Source organism: Myodes glareolus, chromosome 11 (genome assembly GCF_982192425.1).
Source record: "Myodes glareolus chromosome 11, mMyoGla1.1, whole genome shotgun sequence".
Taxonomy (NCBI): Eukaryota; Metazoa; Chordata; class Mammalia; order Rodentia; family Cricetidae; genus Myodes; species Myodes glareolus.
In genome coordinates this window covers 49,814,836-49,835,068 of record NC_142036.1, presented here as the reverse complement: position 1 = coordinate 49,835,068, position 20,233 = coordinate 49,814,836, and the positions used below count along the sequence as shown (strand labels likewise).

The 20,233-nt window shown below is 47.1% G+C and overlaps 1 protein-coding gene across 3 annotated transcripts in view; it reads left to right on the top strand.

Moving 5' to 3' along the window:
- Mthfd1 (methylenetetrahydrofolate dehydrogenase, cyclohydrolase and formyltetrahydrofolate synthetase 1) overlaps positions 1–19,650 on the top strand; it is a 66,977-nt gene extending 47,327 nt beyond the window's left edge. For all 3 annotated transcript variants that reach the window (XM_087911743.1, XM_048415646.3, XM_085697511.2), the window contains exons 19-28: positions 477–545; positions 1,571–1,682; positions 1,784–1,923; positions 4,637–4,678; positions 9,578–9,678; positions 10,486–10,663; positions 13,595–13,702; positions 14,177–14,329; positions 17,615–17,708; positions 19,421–19,650. In XM_087911743.1, the coding sequence (XP_087767869.1) occupies positions 477–545; positions 1,571–1,682; positions 1,784–1,923; positions 4,637–4,678; positions 9,578–9,678; positions 10,486–10,663; positions 13,595–13,702; positions 14,177–14,329; positions 17,615–17,704 (993 nt within the window). In that variant the 3' untranslated portion in view covers positions 17,705–17,708; positions 19,421–19,650. The remainder of the gene's footprint in view (positions 1–476; positions 546–1,570; positions 1,683–1,783; positions 1,924–4,636; positions 4,679–9,577; positions 9,679–10,485; positions 10,664–13,594; positions 13,703–14,176; positions 14,330–17,614; positions 17,709–19,420) is intronic.
- The last annotated feature ends 583 nt before the right edge of the window (positions 19,651–20,233 follow it).

Genomic DNA, 20,233 nt, shown 5'->3' with positions numbered 1-20,233 from the left:
AAGAGGGAGCTGGATTTAGGAGTTGGAATTAGGCTTCTGCCTCGTGGTTTTGCTTCAGCTTCGGAAAACATACAGTGAATTCGACTCAGACCCATTTGTGCTCGGATACCAGAGTTATAAATAACGCGTTGCTGTCGGAACTAACACAGCGCCTCTAAACTGGTCTAAATGGATTCCCCACATCAGCCAGCCGCAGAGCTTGATTGAGCCGCTTGTTTCTAGCGCCACGTGCGTTCTCAGAAATTGTGCGTGAGTGCCATTTTCATCCTGCCTCCTCCCCCTGCCGGGATAACTGGTGGCTTCCTAGTCCAGCGAGGGGGAAATAAGCAATAAAGATGAATGGTGGAGATTAGGTGTGAGCGGTAATTATCCCAAGATGGTTAAAATGAATGAGAAGCCCCGCGGTGCCAAGTTCTGGTTTCAGGAGATTGGATTTCTGCTAGCAGGAGTTGATGCTTCCTGGGCTTGTCTTGCAGGGCGTGAGTGGAGCGCTGACGGTGCTGATGAAGGACGCAATCAAGCCCAATCTCATGCAGACCTTGGAGGTGCGCTGGGTAACTCCGGACTCCGGAATTCACTCCCTCTACTCAGAACCAGGAGATTATAAAGCACACCTTCCCTGCGGAATCAGACACCTTTTATCTTTTTGGAAAGATCTTTAGAAATCTGTTTGCTATGGGGACAGCTTTGTGGAGTGAGTTCTCTCCTGGCACTCGTACGTGGATTTTAGGATTTGAACGCAGGTCCCCAAGCTCGCAAAGCAACCGCCTTTACCCAGTGAGCCATCTTGTCAGCCCGTAGAAGCTGTTTCTGCTGCTCATCTTTCCTTACTTCTTACAGTTGGGAGGGGGCGTTCTAAAATAATATGAAATAAAGGGCTTTGGAGCTGGGGGTATAGGTCAGTGGCAGAGGGTTTGCCTAGTATGTGAGAGGCCCTGGGTTGGACTCCCAACACTGCCACAGGAAAGGGGTGCAGCAGGCTCTCTTGGACCACCAGCCCCCAAATCATAACACAGAGACTTCTTATTAGCTTTGAATGCCCAGCCTCAGTGTCGGCGTGTTTCGAGCTAGCTCTTTTTGAAATTAAACTAACCCATTTCTATTAATCTATGTGTTGCCCTGAGGCCCATTTGCCTCATCCATGTACTGCGCATCCTGCTTCCCTGCTTCCTCTGTGTCTGGTTGGCTGGCTCTCCTTTTCTCTCTCCACCAGCCCCACCCATGCCTCCTTTGCCTAGCCATTGGCTGTCCAGTTTTGTTTTGTTTTGTTTTTTAGACCAATCAGATACCTTAGGCAGGCAAGGTGAAACAGCAGCACATCCTTACATAGTGAAACAAATGCAGCATAAACAAAAGCAATGGCTTTACATTAAACAAATGCAGCACAATCAAATGCAACACATCTTTACGTGGTTAAACAAACATTCTATTCCGCAACAAAGGGGTCGGCTTGGTGTTTTTCCTCCTGGAAGTCTTTTCTCAAATTCTAGTTAAATCCTAGCCCTTTGGCCAACGTGACGCCATTGTGAAGCTAAGCTGGCATTTGCTCATGATGTCATGGTTTCCTCAGGGCACACCAGTGTTTGTCCATGCTGGGCCCTTTGCCAACATCGCACATGGGAACTCCTCCATCATTGCAGACCGGATTGCACTCAAGCTTGTTGGCCCTGAAGGCTTTGTCGGTGAGTCCTTGCTCCTCCTCGGTCCGCGCCTCCTCGGTGGATGGACGGGTTCGTGTCACTGATTGGCGGTGGTGGTTTACAGTTGCTCGTCTTCCTTGCAGTGACTGAAGCAGGATTCGGAGCAGACATAGGCATGGAAAAGTTCTTCAACATCAAGTGCCGGTATTCTGGTCTCCAGCCACACGTGGTGGTTCTTGTTGCCACTGTCAGGGCTCTTAAGATGCATGGGGGCGGCCCCACGGTGAGGACCAAGGACTGAGAGCATGGTTGTCAGAAATGTTCTAGAGGCTTGGAGGAAGTTCCATGACTCTTTCCGGGGTTGGTACTCCATTGCTGATGGATAGGGAGCCAGAGCCAGGGATGGCCAGATGCCACCTCGCCCTCAAGGACAGAGCCCCCTCCAGCGTTTTAAGGGGTTCAAGCTGGTTTTGTCACCTGCCTGTGTAAAGCCCTCCAAGGGTTGGTGCTTGACCTTACTGGTAGCTAATTCCGTGTCAACCTGTTTTTTATAAACCTGAATCGGATTTTCCTCTTGATATTGACACTGGCAGTCAGCCAGCAAACACTGGGCTGAAGCAGAAGTCGGCTGTGGACGGCAGTCCTTGCTGACAGGGCACTGGTACCCTGCGGTGAGCTGGTGGGGCTGCCCTAGGCTGGTGAAAGAAGGGCAGGTCACTCAGGAATGGCAAAGGAGGGGCGCGCTCAGGACCAGCTGCAACCCGGACGTGATGTGCTTTCCTGAACTCCTATTGCTTAGAGACCATATATACCTTCTTGTTCTAATATTTTCACGTCTCTTCTTTGTTTTTGTTTTGTCTTTGTTTTTGAGACAGGGTCTCACACTGTCATCTGACTGTCCTAGAGCTTCCTCTGTAGACCAGGCTGGGTTCAAACTTACAGAGACACCCCACCCCCACCCCTAGTGCTGGAGTAAATGTCGCAGGCACACCTGACTTCACGTCTTTTCTTCAGACTGACATGTGAAGTTGGTTGTACTGTTCGGCAGTCATTGTAGAATTAGATTTCTGTTCTTGTTTAGGCATTGGTATTGTGACCTAGGGAGTGAGACCTTGAATCTGTTGTGGGCGCAGTGACACCCATTTGTCCTAACAGAGCCATTCTCAAGTGTTTCAGGATGTGGTGGGGGGAGGGGTACACTAGAGATTGAACCCAGAGCTTTGCACATACCTGACAATGTTTCACTCCCAGGCCTTAGACCTTCTTTGTACATCTAAAAAATACTAAATGCCTAAAAAAGCTTTTATTTATGTGAGTTACAGCTATTAATATTTAATATATTTTATGTTAAAACTGAGTTTCACATTAACATAAATAGCTTTTTAGGGAAAAGTGATTATATTTTCTGAAATAATAGAAGTCTGTCCTTTTCCCCTCTCTTCTGTGTCTGGTTCACTGGAAACAGTGGATTGATTCTCCTCTACACGTGGCCTTGTGATGTCACGTGGCAGGTAACCTGTGGGAACATCATTGTCCACTCGGTGAGAGAGTGAAGGCTCCATCGGGGAAATCGTTTTGGCCTTAGGTCCCCCCTCCACAAGGTTAGGTCCATAGACTGCACTGGAAGGCTCTCTCCTAACTCACACAGCCTTTCTCAAACCATAATCTAGTTGCCCCTGAGGGATGAAAGACTTTCCCAACCTCAGATGCTCCTTTCATAGTCTCTGGTTCTAGCCGGCATTCCCAGCTCACGTACCCCTCCCTCAGTGACTTCATGCCGTAACCTGACCAACTTGCCCAGGGCTAGAGATATCTGTGAATGAAGTCCCATGAAGCCTTAAACTTACTAAAAACGTTGAGGATTTTTTTTGAGGGGGGGGGTAGGGTGAGTTATTTTTTTCCTTTTGTAACTCTTGTGCAGTTCCTGAGTGTGAACTTTGTAGGTGACAGCATTATGTTGCAAGTTTGAAAGGCTGGACTGGCCTGGGAGCCTCGCTGTCATAGCACTGGGCCCCTGCTCTGGCAGTCCTGAGAGGAGGTTTTGCCTGCACAGCTCTGTCCAGGAGCCGGACCCGTGGGGAGCTTTCTAGGTCACTGCTTCCTGTTCATCTTCCACGTGGCCCTTCTAGGATCCTAGCACCATAGACTGAACACGCAGGCCTCAAGTCTTTCGGGAGAGTGGAAGACCCAGCCAGAGGCCTTTTAAGCACTGTGTGTTGCCTGCAGTGACGGGCGCATCAACCCCGAGTCCTTTGCATGTAGCATGCAGCGGGGCTGACCCAGCTCCCAGATCAGGACTCAAGCCCAGGCCCCTCCACCTAGTGACACAATGAGCTAACTGCTTTAGTGTTCATGTACCTCTAAGTCTGCTATACAGGTCCTCCACTGTCACCCTCTCCCCTTTATTCCCTCTTGAGAGAGGGTCGCATAGCCTAGGCTGACCTCCAACCCCTATGGCTGTGTTGGTGAGGACCTTGAAGTGATTGCCCTGCCTTCATTTACCAAGCACTAGGGCCGCCGGTCCACAGTGACCGCTGTTTCCCTCTTACTGGTTGTTCAGTCATCTTAGGTCGGCCCCCACCCGCCCCTCTGGCCACGTCATGAGTGGCGGTGCGTCACAAGCCTGGCCTTTGACATCCGTAGCGACTTTTGCAGGACCGGTGGCTGTGTCCCCGCCCATCCACCTTCCCTTCCATTCCCCTGGTGTGGGCTTCATTCAGCGGGGCCACTGCACTACCACGGGGATATTCCTGTCTGCTGTGACCTTCCTCGGTCTGTCCCTCCTCATCTCAGTTCACGAAGAACACGCACGCACGCACGCACGCACGCACACCAGGTTTACATCTGCCACTGTCCTGCGCTTTACGCCCTCATGCTCCTGAGTCTTTTGGGCGGGAAACAGCTTCACGTGGTCGGCCGGCCGTTTAGTCTCTGAAGCGTGCAGCCGCTTGCCTGTCACAATGGGAGCACACCTGACGTTGTTTCCTTTCTTCCAGGTCACTGCTGGAATGCCCCTTCCCAAGGCTTACACAGAAGAGGTAACTACAATTATTTCTGTTTGTTGTCCTAGGAAACCACACCCCAAATCAGCATGTCTTAATCTGGCCATGGAAAACAAAGGGCAGTCACGCCGACCCTAGGCTGTACCTTGCAGTGAGGGGAGGGGGGTAACAAAAAAGCCTGAGGTGCACTGGACATCAAATTGAATAAGAAGTGGCTGTAAGTAGAATTGACCCAACGAGGATGGCAGGAAGCCGTTGTCCTAGACGAGTGGCTGGTTCTGACAGTTTTACTCCCAGGGAATATTTGGCTGTATCTGGAAGCTGTTTGGTTGCTGTTTGTTAGAAATAGGGTCTTGTTAGTTGGACCAGGCTGGACTTGAACTCCAGCCCTGGAGTTAATCAATGGATTAGAGGCAGGTGCACCATACCCAGAGTACATTATGGAGGTATTACTGGCACCTGATGTGTAGAAGCCAGGAATTATTAACAGCCTAGGGTGTGTAGGGCACCCTCTCACCCACCCCCAGTAATCAAAACGACAGTAGTGCCAGAGTTAAGAAACCACGCGCTAGACTGATGCACACCTCTCTCCTTAATTGTCTGTCCTGCACTGAACAGTTCTAAACGTCAACTAAATCAAACAAGGAGAGACCTTTAGAAAGCACATTTTCTCTACAAACCCAAACCTGAGTTCAAGACCCCAGCCAGATAATGCCACTAAGTGCCCTGGTTTTGGCAGGCACATCTTCCAGAAGCTGATTTGGTTTGGGGGCAGGAGCTCAGAGAGTTTTCTTTTTTCATTCTGATACTATTTACCATCAAAGAACCATCCCTAGGGCCACTGAGTGGTCCCATGGAGAAGATGCAGGGTCAGCCTCTCTCTGTCCCTCTGGAGGCTTTTACCTTACCAGGCAGTGTGCAGGGTCAGTGTACAGCCCCCAGAGGAAGTTTGCCAATTTGACTAGAAAAAAGATGGTTGGTGCCTTGAGCCTGCCCGTCTTCTGAGCTGTGACTTGCCTTTTATGGTCGTCTGTGTGATTCAGGCGTAGGAGGGGAATTCACAGCTCTGGCCCTCCTGCCACCCCACAGCCTTTCCTGTATCTAATTGCAGTGACTGCCCCAAACTGGCCCAGCTGGTGTCTCCGTTTAAGAATTTCGACTTCTTTAAAAAACTGTTCTCCCTTGATCTTGTGTATTAATTGCTTTTTATGTGACTAAAGAAAGGTAAAAACAATTAAGAGTGCTCTTTAGACCATCAGGTACTCCTGATCCCTGACTACAGTTAGAGGGGATGGGGTTTTGTACAGTGTAAGATCTTTCTTGTTTTCTGTCTTTAACCTTCTTCCTTTTCCTGCTGCTTTAGGCATCTGAAAACCAAGAAGTAGGGAGGAGGGAATGGGGGGGGGGTGAACTGAGGTTGGGGTGTTAAATAAATAAATAAATAAATTTAAGAAACAAAATACCCAAAAAGTAATAGTGGTAGGTTTTCCTAGTGATCCAGCATGGCTCTATAAGACAACCACTACTGATTAATTGATTGATCGATTGAACTGTTGTTTATTTGTTTGTGGAGGCCAAAAATGTGAGCCTATTTCCACCTTGTCTGAAGTCAGAGTTTCAGTTTGCTCAAAGTTGTTGCCATCCCACCCCGACCAAGGGTCAGGGAAGTGGAACTTAACCTCTGTTCCTTCAAGGTTATTGTGCCCAACTAGATGTGGGTCAGGGAGTTCTGCTCTCTCAAGGTTATTGTCAACAGGTGTGGCTAATAGCCAGACCTTGTATTTCAGGAATAGAGAAGCAGATGTGGTTCTACCCCCAAACAAAAGTTTAAGGATCCTACTTATTGAGATAACAATGGGTTTCACCCAGAGAGTGGTTTGCCTCGTCAGGTTGTGCACATTGCTCGTCTTGCGCTAGCAACAGATTGTTTAACTAAGTAAGTAACCCGCAACCTTCAGCTGGTCTGTTCATTTCCTCATATCATGTCAGTGTAGTTTTCTTACTCCTACCTTTTGGGATTGGGGGTTTTTAAGCAAGTGGAAATTAAATGTGGGCGATTTCAGTATTAATACCCCTCCCAGAACTATCCTATGTTTTCTTTTTTATTATTTTCACTTGTGTGCGTATCTTTTTTTCTAATCCCCATGCCTATTCCCTGGCAAGTGGTATTTTTGTTGAAGCTGGTCTCCAAAATTTATTTATTGATTGTTCTTGAGACACGATCTCGCTTTATAGCTCTGGCTGACCTGGTCCTCACTCTATAACCCAGGCTGCCTGAACCCACAGATACATGTTTATCTCTTTCTCCTGAATGCTGGGATTAAAGGTGTGTGTCGCTACACCTAATATTTTGAGGTTACAATTATTTTATTTTTATTTAGTGCTGGGGTCTGACCCACGGTCCCCTGCACCCTGCTCTGCAGTCTTCCCCACTGAGTAAATTTTAAATGATGCCCTTTCTTTACAAAAAGGAAATTAGACGCTGTAAGTCTGTAAAATAAATTGGGGCTGGAGAGATGGCTCAGCAGTTAAGAGCACTGACTGATCTTCCAGAGTACCCGGTTCAATTCCCAGCACCTACACGGCAGCTCACAACTGTCTGTTACTCCAGGATCCAATACCCTCACACAAAGCATACATGCAGGCAAAATGCCTATACACACAAAATAATAAAATTGAAATGTTTAAAAGAATCAAATAATGTTTCCACCAGTTTCTTTCCTTCCCTTTATGCTTTAGATTTTATTTTATTTGTGGGGGTATGTGTGGGAAGCGGAATATAAGAATATATTATTACAAATGTTCTTAGTTTTAAGATTGGCTTATTTTATGTGTAGGAATGTTTTGTCCGCTTCTATGTCTTTTGGTCCTCCTTGGCTTCATGTCCTCAGTGCTAGGACCATAGGCATGTGCCACCACAGCTGGTTCGTGTGATGCTGAGGGTCACACCTAGGACTTCGTGCATGCTGAGCAAGTCCTCCGATATCTGAACTGCAAAGCCCTAATTTTTGTTTTTATGGTGGCTTTGTTGTTTGTTTGGTTTTTGATCTTTTTTTTATGTATTTGTGGGAGTGCCTACATGTATTCATGAGCACCACATGCACGCCTAGTTCCCTCAGAGGCAGAAGAGGACATCAGATCCCCGGGAACTGGAGTTACGGGTGGTTGTTAGGACCCTCTGCAGGAACTAGTGCTCTTAACTGCTGAGTCATCACTCCAGCCCTGGTTTTTCTTTTATGTGCATGTGGAGGTGGGGAGGCATGCTTGAGGAGACCAGAAAAGGGTGTTCCTTAACGTTGGAGTGACAGGCTGTTAGGTGCCACCTGATTGGCATGCTGGATACAAACTTGGATGGACAGGAATATCGGGGACCAGCCTTGACAAAAACACCTCTAGCCAGGGTAGAGGCATGGGGATTTAGAAATATAGTAAAGAATATGAAGATGCAAATGAAAATAATAAAATGGAGAAACATAGGATAGTGTCAGGAGGGAATTCCAGTGAGTACTGAAAATTCACCCGCATTTAATTTCCAACTGCTTAAAATACCTCTGACCCCAAAAGGTAGGAGTAAGACAAAAAACTACATTAACATGATACGAAGAAATGAACATACCAATTGAAGGTTGCGGGCTACATTCATAAAACATTCTGTTGCTAGAACAAAACAAGTCACGCTCACATACAAGACCAAAACATTCTGTACACTCAGGCAAACCTGAGTGGAATCCCAAGTTATCTCCATAAAGGAAACTGGAACTTAGTTGGCTCCTTACGCTCGTTTGATGTAGTGAGGTGGAAACAATCTACTTCTCTCTTCCTGGGGTACAAGGGCTGGCTATTAGACACACCTGTTGACAATAACCTTGAGAGAACTGACCTCTCTGCTCAACAGTAGACGGGACCTTTGGGTAGAATTACAGTAACTTAAAGGAACTAGAGGTAAGTTCCGACTCTCTGACCTTTGGTCAACATGGAAATAGGCTCACATTTCCTGGCATCCACACGGGAAGTAGTACTCTTTTTTATTTATTTTTTGAGACAGGGTTTCTGTGTATAGTTCTGCCTGTCCTGGAATTCCTGATCGATCAGGCTGGCTTTGAGCTCAGAGATCCTCTTGCCTCGTGTCTCCTGAGTTCTGGGATTAAAGGCATGTGCCACCACCCCTGGCTGAAAGTAGTACTCTAAACCCCTGAGCCATCTCATCTGTCCAGTGCAGTACTTGGGTTTTCCAAATAGTATTTGCCTTATTTTATTAGCCTTGGGAAGGTTCATAGTTGAGCTCATTAAATTCTTTGAAACTTCACTGACTTCTTGCAGGGCAGTATTTATAGCGGTTGGGCGTTAAACGCCTTCAGGGTTGGGCCCTGTGCTGGGCTCTGTTGTGTGAGCAAATGTTTTGAATGCACTACAGGGTTATTCTGTTGTGCCAACACACAAGTTGTTATAAGTGTAATTTACGTAGAGGCTTCAAGCTCATCCCCTCCGAACAACCAGGAGGACATTAATATGTTGCATAATGGCGTCTGAGACCCCCGCTGTCATATTGTCAAGGCGTAGAGAAACCGCTTAGCTTCCCTCGCTGCTATATATAGGCAGGAGTCGATTCTCCTGCCTCCACCAGCAGCGCTGTGGGGTGTGCATCACGGCCCCCTGCTGGCCTTCCTCCTTGCCCTCACTGTGAACATCTTCTGACTCAAAAAACACACTTCCCTTTTTATATTTTTATTTTATTTATTCATTTGAGAAGAGGCTTTGGCCGGGTTCCCAGGCCGATCTCAGCTTCTATCCTCCAGCCTCCGCCTCCTGAGTGCTGGGATTGCAGGTGTGCCCCGCCATACCCAAGGGATAGCTTCTGTCTGCAAAAGAAGCGACAGCTGGGAATTTCAGGTCTGCTGGCTTTGACCTTGCAGGCCTTTTGCTATTGTTTTGCAGGACCTGGACCTGATTGAAAAGGGCTTCAGTAACTTGAGGAAACAAATAGAAAATGCTAGGATGTTTGGAGTGCCTGTGGTCGTGGCCATGAATGCATTCAAGTAAGTGCAGAATCTCGAGAAAGGAGGAGTGCAGAAAACGCCAGGAAACAGCTCCTGGAGCAAGCTGTGCAGTACCCCTTTTAGCTTCATTTTGTCCTTCGCTTACGGCTGTTGGGTATAGCTTGTGGTTTAGCCTGGGATGTGACAGGCACCATATGGGCCACAGCCGACTCGCTACCTCACCACTGAGGTCCGGAAATCAGAACTGCTCCTGAGGGCCCTCTTCTCTTCTGAGCAACGGGGAGAACACACACACTTGACAAGGAATGTTCTTTTCGGTCGCTCCAAGGCCTTTTCTGCTAACAGAAGAGCATCGCCTGCAGCATGGCTTTATTTCACCGGGTCAGGTGGGATGTTATGTTGAGAGAGTTGAATGTATTGAGCTAGAAGTGTTCATGCAAGAGCTGTGTGGGTTGTTTGGCACTGTAGCGCCGTTAGGGTTTCAAAATAATGCCCTCGCCGCAGCGCAACGGGAAGAAGCAATTTGTAAAGCTGGTATTTACTGAGTCCCGGTGGTGTCCTGGGAATGTTCCAGATACTTTACATGTATTGCTGTCTAACCTTCATGATATCCTGGGGCAGCCCTGCTGTGGTTCTTTCCTTTGTTTCCTCGGGGGAGCCAAATAAGTGCAGATGAAGTAGCTGGCCAAGTCACCCCAGCCCACTGGCCTTAGAGCTGAGCTTGACACCAGTCCGGATTGAGTAGCGTCCATGTTCCAGGCAGCAATCTGAGTGGGGTTAATGCGCACAATCTGCTCTCCCTTCCCCACCACCTCCCGTTCTTTAACGCAAAGCCTTCCTGAACAGGACAGATACAGACGCTGAACTGGACCTCGTCTGCCGCCTTTCCAGAGAACATGGGGCTTTCGATGCTGTCAAATGTACCCACTGGGCAGAAGGAGGCCGGGGGGCCTTAGCCCTGGCTCAGGCAGTCCAGCGAGCATCACAGGCCCCCAGCAGCTTCCGGCTCCTCTATGACCTCAAGGTGGGTTACTTGCTCTACGTAAACAGAACGAAAACAGAATGGTCTGTGTGTAAAAATGCCTCATTGTGGAACTTGTGTGGAGTTAGCAGCGTCTACCTCGTGGTCTGATTCCCTTGTAGGTGAGTCACCCCAACCACAGCCTGGCCTCTCCACTTGAAACGTCTGTCTTCCAAGCACAGATGACTGCTCGTTTGCAAGCAGAAATACCTGGAGAGCTTAGCTCACACCCTGGCTTCTGAAGCTGACAATGTATGTGCCCTTTTGTGGGTGGAGCCAAGTTTGTTTGTAGCTCACTGCATTGCAGGCTCTCACCACGGCCTCAGCCATGTAGTAACAAAGGTGGCTGTATCTGGCTCTGGAAAGTTTTCTGACCACTTCTCAATAATAGAGCAAAGAAGAGTGCAGCCAAGCCCACTTCCTGGTATGGTGTTACCCCAAGTTCAGACAAGTCTTCCAAGCCAAAACCAAAGCATTTCCACAGGCTTCTCACTTCCACGGGCTTCTTCATAGTTCGGTCACCGAGTCAGGTGGATTACATCTGGCCTGGCCGAAGCAGTTTATTCCATGACACGCCGCAGTCACTTGGAAGAACGCTGTTCCTAGGGTTGTATTTCAGGGTGTGAGTGGATGCTAAATAGTCTCTCAACAGTAATTAGAGACTTTGGAACATGGGGTGTACATTGTAGTTCATTCTGCTTGTTTTGGGTTTGTTTTGTTTCTGAGACAGGGTTTCTCTGCATAACAGTTCTAGCTGTCCTGGGACTCCTTTTGTAGACCAGGCTGGCCTTGAACCCGAGGGAAATCCGCCTGCCTCTGCCTCCCGAGTGCTGGGATTAAAGACTTGCACTGCCACCACCACCTGGCTTCTGTTTGTATTCTCTAGGCTACTTTTTGCTTGGCTTTTCTCTCTTTTTTCTTTTCTATTTTTTTTTAAGATTTATTTATTTATTATGTATACAGTGTTCTGCACGCACTCCAGAAGAGGGAATCTCATTACAGATGGTTGTGAGCCACCATGTGGTTGCTGGGAATTGAACTCAGGGCCTCTGGAAGAGCAGTCACTGGTCTTAACCGCTGAGCCATCTCTCCATCCTCGCTTGGTTTTTCAAAGACAATCAGAGACTTTGGAAAATAGCCACTATAAAGAGTGGAGCCCGGATTAGATGGCTCAGTCATTAAGTGTCTGCCATATAAGCATGAGGACCCGCGTTCAGGTCCCCAAGATTTTGTGAGAGCCAGATGTGGTAGTGCATGCCGCAATCCCAGTACTGGACACATGTGGATCTCTAGAGTTGGTTTTCAGCCAGTGTAGCCAAATCAATGAGCTGCGGGGTCAGTGAGAGACCCTGACACAGTACACAAGGTGAAGAGGGATAGAGGACAGCCTCCACCTGCACCTGAGCATGTGTGTGTGTGCGTGCGCGTACACACACACACACACACACACACACGGAAAAAAGAAACTATCGCTCTTGAGTTTTAACTTGGAATATTTTCTCCTGTTGAGCTTTGGGTTTGTAAACGGGTCTGAAAATCTGTTTGAACAATCACCCTTTTAGAAAAAGCCATAAACATAAATGCACACAACCGAGAAGCACTTGTGGGACCTGAGTCAGGAGCCCCAGACCTGAAGGGCCAGCGGGTGACCTGAAAGCGTGAGAACCAGGGCTTCAGAACCCTTCTCAATGGGGCTCTTCTCTGTGCTGGCAGACAGGAGGCTGCTGCCCCTCTCTGTATTATTCAGCATCTGCGTGTCTTAAATCACCCCTCAACCAAAGCATTTTTGTTTCTGAAATTCTAAATGTGCCTTGGCATTTAACAAGCTCCAATTATGTGATACATGTGAGCGTCATCTGCAGCTTGCTGAAGCCGCTACCGAGAGCCCACGTCTCAGGTCCGTTTTACAAAGCGCCCTTGGAAGTGGTCACTATTTAGTAAAAAGTAAAGTCTGTGTTTTTATAGGTAGAACATTGCTCCATTTAAGATCTGCCCAATATCTTCATTTAGCCTTAGTTGCTAAGGAAGAGAAAGCCCAATAAGTGTAGTGTTTATATGTGTGTGTACACATCTACATATCTATATCTATGTAGAGACTTCGTATCTGTGAGATATTTTCCACTTAACCAAATCTGGAACTTTTTTATTCAAATGGTCCTGGGCTGGCAAGATAACTCAGTGTGAAAAGACATTCGTGCAAACTTGATGGCCTGAGTTCAATCCCCAGAACCCGTATTGTTGAGGAACATAACTGATTTCCATGACTTGTCCTTTGGTCTCCATACAGGAGCTTTGGGAAACCCATGCCCATATGCTGTACACATACAGTAAGTAAATAAAGAGGCTTTTAAGTTATTAGAAAATGTTTCTAACCCGGGGCTGGAGAGACAGCTTAGGGGTAGGGTGTTTGCCTAAAACAGTTGCTCTTCGCCCCTATGGGTCTCGACCTAAGACCCTCAGAAAACACAGATATTTGCATTACAATTCATAACGGTAGCAAAATTAAATTAAGAAGTAGCAACAAAAGTAATTTTATGATTGGGGATCACTAGAATATGAAGAACGGTATTGAAGAGTCACAGCATTAGGAAGGTTGAGAAGTACTACTCTAGAAGATATAAGACCCTAGGTTTTAGCTTCACCACCTCCAATAATCAAATTAGTTAAATGTTTGTGACCTACCCCCCCCCCAAAAAAAAAAAACTCTCAAGTTAGCCTGGTCTACAAAGCGAGTTCCAGGACAGCCAAGACTGTTACACAGAGAAACCCTGTCTCAAAAAGCCAAAAAAAAAAAAAAAAAGTCAAATTATTTGCATGCCTGTTGTATATAAAATACAACTTGTTTCCCTTTTGGGGACACTGGCCTGGATGCCCTTGCTAAGAATCCTCATGTGTGTCAGTCACAGTCCCCTTCCCTTCTCTCTTGTACATCAGCTTCCAATTGAGGATAAAATCAGGATCATCGCACAGAAGATCTACGGGGCAGACGACATCGAGTTGCTCCCGGAAGCGCAGAACAAAGCAGAGGTCTACACAAAGCAGGTGGGTGTTTGGAGTCTGAGCCCTGAGCTTTCCCAACCTCGTGAGCTCCTACACTCCACTGCTCCTGATAGCAGCATCCTCTTCCAAAGTGCTGGGCTTGGGATAAAAATCCCAGCCCTGGATTCTGTATTTACCGGTGGGCGAACATGTAGGGAAACCTGGAGGAAATACAGAATATGGAATGTTTTCCTGAAACCTGGGGCGCCTCTGTAGTGCTCTCATCTCTGCTCCAGATACTGTATTTTATTGATTATAACGATGGGATCAAATAGTCATTTATAGAACATAGTTAAGTTCTTTCCTCCTTCCCTTACAGGGATTCTTCATTGTGTTGGTCTGTGATAACGATGAAGGATGGGGTGGAGGTGCCTGTGCAGGGAGTTAGCCATCGCAGTCTCGTGATGGTGCCCAGATGTTCTTAGCTGCATAGCCAGTGTTTCCTTTGTCACAACCCTGTTCCCTTTCTCCCCACAGGGCTTTGGGAATCTACCCATCTGCATGGCCAAAACACACTTGTCTTTGTCTCACAACCCAGAGCTAAAAGGTGTGCCTACTGGCTTCGTTCTGCCCATCCGTGACATCCGCGCCAGCGTTGGTGCTGGTTTTCTGTACCCATTAGTGGGAACGGTAAGTGCAAACCATTCATTGCCTCTCTTCTGAGATGGGCCGCTCGGGCTGTCAGTGTCGATTGCCACAGGCTAGCAGAAAGCTGTAATCAAGCCTATCCAGGTTAATCCTGGCCTTGATATGGACCATACGGTACCCATTAAAGCCTAACACTGCACCTACCTCTATTGAATAAGGTTCCCGGGGCCAGTTTGCTCTTGATTGAACCCAGAATGGGTCTAATTGGGCTCGGATGTTGCCAAAATTCGGTCTGCTCTCTGGATACATGATGTCAACATCCACCGATTCAGTCGTCTGCGGACTGACAATAGTAGTTGGGTATGGTGGCACATACCTGTAATCCCAGCACTTGAATGAGGTCTGTTGCAAGTTTGAGGCCAGCCTGCTCTTCATAGTGGGTTGCTATGAAGTGAGACCCTGTCTCAAACAAAACCAGCAACTCTCCACTGAAGAGCCGGTACCCACTGGAGGGTTTGTCTTACGAGTGGCTACTCTTTGAGAAGTCTATAATCCATGTGCCCTTTCTCTCATCTTAGCATCTCTGTTTCCTTTTAATCTTCTTACTTAAGACTATATTAAACTATCTTTATTAAAATCTCCAGCTGCTAGGAGGAAAAAAAATGTGTCGGTATTGAGTAGGTTTAGATTTATAGTATTGTATAACAGCTGTTTTATAGCTTTTAAATTCTATTAGGTGATAAAAGTTGTCGAGGAGTGATGTGTACAGGGGGTGTGCATACTTTATGTGTCTTATTAGACCATCCTAAAATGGATTGAGAACTCAGATTTAGAGATCTATGGGGTCACAGAAAGCAACCCCCATGGAGAGAAACTGTCCTCACAGTTCTGTTTACTGAGCGTGTTATACAGATTAACCCAGTCCTCTCCGCAGCTCCAGAAACAGTGACTGTCCTATCCAGTGTCTCGCTGACGGACTTAGAGCTCCTCTGTGTATGTGTGGTTATTTTTCCTGTAGATAGGTCTGTGCACCATTTGTGTGCTGGGTGCCCAAGAATGCCAGTATGCCAGATCCCTGGAACTGGACTGTGGGTTATGGGCCACAGTAGGTGCTGGGGATCGAACCCAGGTCCTCTGGAAGAGCAGTCAATGCTCTTACCCACAGAGCCACCTCTCCATCCAATTGAAGTTTATTCATGAAATTCTGGTAGTTCACTGTCCTTGAAATCCACTAAAATGCAATGCATAAAGCTGGATAAAGCTGGGTGTGGTGTTAAACTATTATAGTCCAGCACTTGAGAGGTGGAAGCAGGAGAATCAAGGTTTCGCTGTGTGGCCCAGATTGGCCCCAAACTTGCTAACCTCCTGCTTTAAGGCTAGTGTTGCAGATACATCCATCATATCTGGCTGGCTTAATCTTTTTGTTTAAGAAAATTTGAAGTTTATTAAAGAAAATGTTTTATTATAGATTTAAATGTGGACATTAAGAGATAGAAAGAAGCCAATGGTGGCGCGTGTCTTTAATCATAGCACTTGGAAGGTTGAGGCAGGTGGATCTCTGTGAGTTTGAGGCCAGCTACAACTACAGAATGAGTTCTAGGACAGCCAGGGCTGTTACAGAGAAACCCTGTTTAGAGAGAGGGAGAAAGAGAGGGAGAACAAGAACTAGAAAAGGGCAGTATTATGCATATCCCAGAGTGTTGGGAGCTGTGAACCCCCCAGATCCTGAATTTCTGGTAAACAACTTGTAATGCTTGCAGCTGCTCTGCACACGAGACCCTCAGGAAGGATTGGTTTCTGGTGAGGTTGGCAGGGGCATGGCTATCATTTAAGGATCCCTATATAAGCTACCCCAGAAACCCATGTCCCTGTATCTCTGTCTCTTTCTGTTTCTGTGAGTTTTTGTGTGTTTCAATCTCCAGCCCTTGCCCAGTTCACAAACTATATGGTAGCGCATAGAGCACAGACGGCCATGGTGCGCTACACCAAAGTAGACAAGTTTTTCAAAAAAATCACCTTAAGTATTCTCAGTAATTATATTCTACTACTTCCTGGTGTCTGGATATAACTCAGTGGCTGAGCACTTGCCTAGCATGCCCAAGGGCCTGGGTTCAATCCCAGCCCAGCACAAAATGACTACTAAATCCAAACAACCTTAAAACACCTGATTGCTATTGGGATTTCAGCAGAGTTCAGAAGGTGTGTGCATCCATGCCTGTGTGTGTGTGCACGTGTGCGTGTGGTGCTTCAGAGTGAGTGGCTGTCCAGAGTTTTGTAGCTATGTTTTCATGTAAGTGCACATGCCATCGCTTGTTTGTGTTTGCTGATTAACAGTGGCATTGTTTACAGGGACAGAACCTCCCCTGAGAAAACATAAAAATACTGAAAATCCTACTCGCTGCTCTCTGAGCCATCTCTGGAATGTTCCGCCAGCACACACATGCATATTTGGGCCGGTGTCGTCCATCCTTTCCTTTCCCCTGCTCGTCCCCACACCCACTCCATCCCCTTACTTCTTATAGAATGCATTAATAGAAGCCAGCTGTTGGATCCCTTGGAGACTATTGATTGGTGCTCAGATGTCAGCATTAGGTTTTCCTCCAATATTGATGTTTTGTGTTACAGAAAATGACTCATCTAGTTTGTGATATTTTTATAGTAAAGTTTTGGAACTTCAGTCTAAGCTGCCGTCCTTTCTGGGTCTGCTCTGGAACGACATGTATATATTTATGATACAGGCAGTATGACGGGTGGGGGAGGAGAATACCGCATTTTCCATTACAAGCCATACGAATTTGCAGATAAGTGGCAAAGCCAAGTCTTCAGAAAAGAAGCAAGCACAATATAGTGCCGAAGATTCAAGTTTGGCTTAAGAAAGCCCGAGGAGATGGTAAGAATAGAGGCCATAAAACCACCCAGACCGAACACAGAAATGTCTTGGCCCGAGCCAAAGGGTGTGGATCGTAATGTCATGTCACTGCGGCCACAGAAATCCCGCAGGCTTCTGTGCGAGATTCGCTGGAAGGAACTTTCAAACACAGCACCTCCTCTTGGGGGCTTTGTTGAGCTGTCTTGAGAGATGGTTTTGCTAGGGAGTCCTGGTCTGTGTTGAACTCACTATGTAACCCAGGCTAGTCTGAAATTTTCAACTCTCCTGCCTCAGCCGTGTGCCACTCAGCTCCTCCGGCACCCGCCAGTCCAGGCTAGGTCGGGACCATGGGTCCCAGGAATCAAGCTCGGGTCATCGGCTTGGTGGCAAGGACCTTTACCCACTGCGCCATCTTACTGGTCCCTTCAGTTCATTTGTACCGCTGTTTTACCTCGTAGATGAGCACAATGCCTGGACTCCCTACCCGGCCCTGTTTTTACGATATCGATTTGGACCCTGAAACCGAACAAGTGAATGGATTGTTTTAAACAGGTGAACTGTTACCGGGCAAGATTTTTCTTGTTTGCTTTTGTTTTAAAATTACATTTAATTGTTTGTTTACTTCATGGGAGCAGGGAGGGATGTGCGTGTGGTGTATGTTGGGGTCAGAGGGATCAGTATTCTTCCACCATATGGATGTTGGGTTTTCAGGTCTGTAGCAAGTGCCTTTACCAGTTGAACTGTCTTTCTTGCCCTGCAAAAGGTTTTGGGTTTTTTTTTTCTCACTTTGAGATTATTCATGAATTCTAAAGCTCAAACTGACTATACAAACACTCAAATTCTAGTGATTTCCAAATATTTCTTTCCAGATTTAACTGAGAGGAGGCACTCAGAAAAGAGAATTAACAGTAATTGATAAATGAAATATTAATGATATTAATGTCTTAGTCTGGAGAGTAGGTGGCAGTGCAGGGAGAAGGGTACAGCCTCTAGTCACCACAGAGACCTGCAGGAGATGGTAACTTCCCTCTGAACGAACCCCAGAAGGCTTGGGGTTCAGAGTTGATGATCTAGAAGAGGCAGAAACATCCCCAAGTCTATCTGTATACCTTGAAAAGACAGAAACCAGACAGAAACCAGTGGTAGTGGCGCACACCTTTAATCCCAGCACTGAGGAGGCAGAAACAGGCAGATCTCCAAATTCAAATTCAAGGCCAGCCTGGTCTACCAAGTGAGTTCAGAACAGCCAGGGCTACACAGAGAAACTGTCTCAAAAAAAAAAAAAAAGGAAGGAGAGACAGAGAGAAAGGAAGAAGAAAAAGACGGAAGGCAAGCAGCATCGGAGCACTGGACTGGAGCTGGAGCTGATGGTGGAACCAGTGCTAAGCCTGTGTGAGAGCCATGTTTGGTTCCCAGGAAAGCACACACATGCACTCACAGAGACATTACTCGGGTAATCATCCAGAAAGCAGAGACGGGAACAGAACCACTTCTGGAGTTCTTGGGCCCTGTATAACAGGGCCCCAGGTACTCACCTGAGTGACACATTCAGTTCAGACCTCAAAAATGTCAAGCAGGAAAATCCTCGGCATCCCTCTCCAGGAATTAAGAGGCAGCCCACCTGTGAAAGAATGAACTGTGGGCTCTGGTATAGCCAGGCGTTGGTGCAGCCAGTGCAGCCAGTGCAGCCAGGGCCGTGGAATGAGAAGAGAACAGAATGCCTGTCTTATCAGCAGTCAGGAGCTTTTAGATGGCAGAGGAATGTCCTGAGTATGTGAGGGGAAGATAGCTTTCATCTTATGTTTACCCCTGGCCAGATCTGCCAAGGTATTTTCAGATGGGCAAAGGGTTGTCACCCGCACTTCTGCTAGAAAGCTATTTAACAATGTAGTAAAATGAGGAAGTAACCCAAGAAAGGGAAAGATGTGAGTTTAGGGAACTGGCTTTGGACAGTGGTGAAGGGGTTTCCGACAAGGGCACATGACTGTGAGTTTCAGATCTAGTACAGAACATGGGGGAAGCCTGGAAGAGCTGGGAGACCGGCTTGTCCTGGCTCCCTGCTCGGCCCTACCTGCTGTTCACACAACCGTCACGCCATGGGTTGTTTTTCAAGCCTATATGGACAGACCCTAGAAGGCTCGCCTAGAGGGAAGGTTTAAGTGTGAACACTTGGAGAGGCAGCCTGAGAGTGAGGTGTGGAAGGACAGAGGAAACCGCAGTGCTCAGAGAAATCATTCATTCCTTCTTCCTGCCTTTCCTTTCAGATCTTCTGTCCGCAAGAGGCCACTTTGTCTGGCCAGTGTCTGTGCAGGCCCACTGAGGAAGTGTGCAGAAGTCCAGGAAGTGAGCCCCGCCCTGAAGAGCTTCAGGAATAGTGGGAGTTTCCCTAAAGCCTTTTACAGCCTTAATTCACATCATCGTGTATAAATTAACATAAATCGTGTCTATTTACTTAGGGAAAATCCACAGAATAAATGGAATAATTTTGCTACCATGGTGTTGAAAATTGTGACATTGATAGACCTCGGTAGAACAGTAAAATGGGCCGGGCAATGATGGCGCGCACCTTTAATCCCAGTACTTGGGAGGCAGAGGCAGGTGGATCTCTATGAGTTTAAGACCAGCCCGGTCTACAGAGTTCCAGGACAGCCAGGACTGCACAGAAAACCTGTCTCAAAATATATATATATATAATGGCTGCCATCATTGAATGAGCACTCATCATTGAATTGAGTGGCGGGGTGGCCGGCAAAGAAGCAGGCTGCAGGAAGCACTTTGTGATCTGTTGTTTGAAGGGGGGTGGGTTTGGGCTTGTGTGTTTACTCTGTGAGAACTTAACTCAGGGGAACCGAAAGGGTGGGAGTGGGAAGTAGGGTATGGAGAGAGACTTCCCTATTTTATACTTTCCTGGTCTGACCGAGTTTGTTCCCCAGGGAAGCTGCTGCTTGTGTGAATGTTGTCTTGACATCTTTAGGATCTCATTTGAATCATTGCCTTAAAGCAGTTGGGTTTTGTTACTGGTGTGTGTGTGTGTGTGTGTGTGTGTGTGTGTGTATGTGTGTGTGTGTGTGTGTGTA